Source organism: Vigna unguiculata, chromosome 9 (assembly GCF_037176805.1).
Source record: "Vigna unguiculata cultivar grain cowpea cultivar isolate G323 ecotype 2 chromosome 9, ASM3717680v1, whole genome shotgun sequence".
Taxonomy (NCBI): domain Eukaryota; kingdom Viridiplantae; phylum Streptophyta; class Magnoliopsida; order Fabales; family Fabaceae; genus Vigna; species Vigna unguiculata.
The window spans coordinates 37872289-37875248 of NC_140800.1; the positions used below are offsets into that span (position 1 = coordinate 37872289).

Consider the following 2960-nt stretch of genomic DNA (forward strand, 5'->3'; position numbering starts at 1 on the left):
AATGTTTTAAGAGATGTGAAGATATAAAATCTATCTTGTTTTCATTTTCACATATAACTTCCCTTTTAGCACTTTTAAAGAATGAATTTATTATTTTATTCTTCATCGATATTTTTTTAAAAGTATATTAAAAAATAATTTTTCATAATCGAATAAAAAATTGAGAGAAGTAATTATTAGAAGAAAAATATATTAGAGTAAAGTCACAATTAAAAATCGGTTATAAAAAACACATAAAACATTATTTTTTTCTTCTATAATCATAAAAAAATGAATATACATAAGGCTCATGAGATAAAAAATAATGTTAATAATTATTAAACTAATATTTAATTATCAAGTGAGATAATAGAGAGTTACATTTTTTCCTTCAAGAAAGAAAGGAAACAAATGAGAAATGAGAGAAAAAATAATAAATATGTGTCTAACTTCATTTTTTCTTCGAAAACAAACAGAAAAATATGAGAGTGAGAAATGAGTACAATTTTGTGAAAAAACTAAGAAGACAATGAGAAAGAAAATAAAAAATATCTTAATAAATATTTGGTTTAATTATTCTTTTAGTTAAAGTTTCCAAATATGTCAAGTTGGTCATCTAGTTCTTTAGTTTTAATTTGGTTCCAATTTTTTAGTCGTAATTTGATAATTTTAGACAAAAACAGAGACCACCAAAAGCGTAATTGAATCTAATTTTTTTTATTCTTTATTATATTTGATTTGATGTTTTATTATTTATTAACATTAAATGTATTTTACAAAAAAAAAAAAGACAATTTAATTTCCATCAATTTCTAAAATATACTATCTATAACTTAAAAAAAATGATAAATATATGGGAGGTCATGGCCCCTCCCACTCCTTAGATGCTCAGCCATTACATATACATGTTATATTACTCCATTATAACTAATAATTAAAACTTTATTTGTCAATGTTAATGATTTACATTACAATACTATTATATATTTACACATTTAAAAAAAATATAATATAAAAAAGATTAATCCTTTTAATTTTTTAATTTTATGTTTTTATTTAAAAAAAATGCCAACGAATCGAGTTGAATTGACTCGTATTTTGACTTGTCAAATTGACAGACTGGATTAGAACGAGTTAACGAATTGAAATCTTTAGTCCAATCTATCTCTTTGATGAGCTGATTTGTTGAGTCCAAACTGATTTGTCATCTCTAATTAAAAGTGCAAGGGAAAGAAAGGAATAAATCATAAATTTTTAAAATTTACTCGATAATAGAAAGAACTGAATTATTAACAATTTTTATGCAGAAAATAGGCTTTTTTGTATTTTTGGGTCTTTTTGACCGGTTATTTGTAAAAATGGGTCGTTTGATTTTTTTTTTTGGAAAACAGGGTTAAGTCGTTATGGGGAAGGACGACATTGAAGGTGAAGTCGTCCTCCCTCAGACCGGTTTCAATTTTTTTTTTCTTAAAAACAAAGTTGCCATGCAGAAGCACGATTTCTGAAATCTGAGGATGAAATCGTCGTTGCAGATGCCGGTTTCACTTCATTATATTTCTGATCTTAAAATTATGACTCTTGGGTAGGTTACACTCCTACGCAGTGAATGAACCATTCATAATAGTGAATGAACCATTCATAATAGCCACACATAGACAGATGAGCATTCTTCATCCCGTATACAAGCTCTTAAAGCCACACTTCACTATGCATATTAATGCCTTGGCTCGACACACACTCATCAATGCTGGAGGGGTGTCAAATGTTGGAGGGCTGTTAGAGAAAACAGTTTTCCCTAGCAAATTTTCCATGGAAATGTCAGCTGTTATATACAGAAGTTGGGTTTTTTCCGAGCAGGCACTACCTACTGATTTGCTTAAGAGGTGGTGATAACAAAACATTTTTTTTACTCCTTATTATTGTATTGGTTAAAATTTAACAGAAACATGCAAATTGAGAGTGAGGTTTTATTAAGTAAGAAATGAAACCGGACAAATTTGTTATTTCTAATGAATTTCTGGTGTTAGCAATCTATATATAATAACATAACATGCTACCATTGTATTTGGATTGAATATCAGGGAAATGGCAGTTCCAGATTCTAGTTATCTTTATGGACTTAAGCTTGTGATAAAGGACTACCCATATGCTATGGATAGGTTACAAATTTGGGAAGCAATTGAAACTTGGGTGACTGAATATCGTAACTTCTATTACTCGTCGAGTGAGATGGTTGAGGAAAATGACTTAAAAAGTGAAATCAGCATCCTCAAGGACGACTTCATCCTCATATTTCCAGAAATCGTCCTTTTGACCGAGGACTTTGTTTAAAAAATAAAAATAAAACCGGCTGGGAGAAGGACAACTTCACCTTCAATGTCATCCACACCCATAACGATTTAATCTTATTTTCAAAAAAAAATATCAAACAACTCATTTTTATAAATAACGGGTCAAAAAGACCCAAAAATACAAAAAAGTCCAGAAAATAACTTTATTTACAAATTAAATCGGTAAATAGTAAAAACTGCGTGGTCATTATTACTTTATATCAAATAATTACATAATATTTTTATCGAGTAATAATATCTCTAGTTAATTACTGCTAAGTTAATACAATTATTAGTGTTTGGGAATATTAAAACGATAGATAGAATCAATGTAATACTTTAAGAAAATATTTATTAATCAATCAACAATTTTACAATCAAAAACTTAGTTTTATAACTAGATAGAATAAAAGTTCTTAATATACAGAAAAGCAACACAAAAAACAAAAACAAAATTAGTAATAGAAAAACAACAATGTAATCATAACTATATAATTTTATCTCTAATTACAGTTAAAGTAAAAGACAAAGTTTCATCCTCATTATTAATATATATATATATATATATATATATATATATATATATATATATATATATATACATTTTTATTTTCAATTTCATTCTTTGATAAATAATTATTTTACTATTTT

The 2960-nt window shown here is 26.7% G+C and overlaps 1 protein-coding gene across 1 annotated transcript; it reads left to right on the forward strand.

Moving 5' to 3' along the window:
* The first annotated feature begins 1638 nt into the window (after window positions 1-1638).
* On the forward strand, window positions 1639-2310 carry LOC114163690 (putative linoleate 9S-lipoxygenase 5). Its single transcript, XM_028047984.2, has 2 exons — window positions 1639-1862; window positions 2061-2310. Exons 1-2 carry the CDS (start codon window positions 1639-1641, stop codon window positions 2308-2310), a joined length of 474 nt encoding a protein of 157 aa, XP_027903785.2.
* Window positions 2311-2960: the final 650 nt, after the last annotated feature.

Excerpts from the sequence above, each read along its gene's own strand:
- LOC114163690 (XM_028047984.2), top strand. The coding sequence starts at position 1,639 with ATGAGCATTCTTCATCCCGTATACAAGCTCTTAAAGCCACACTTCACT. Across the intron at positions 1,863-2,060 it reads CCTACTGATTTGCTTAAGAG|GGAAATGGCAGTTCCAGATT; the intron begins GTGGTGATAACA and ends ATTGAATATCAG.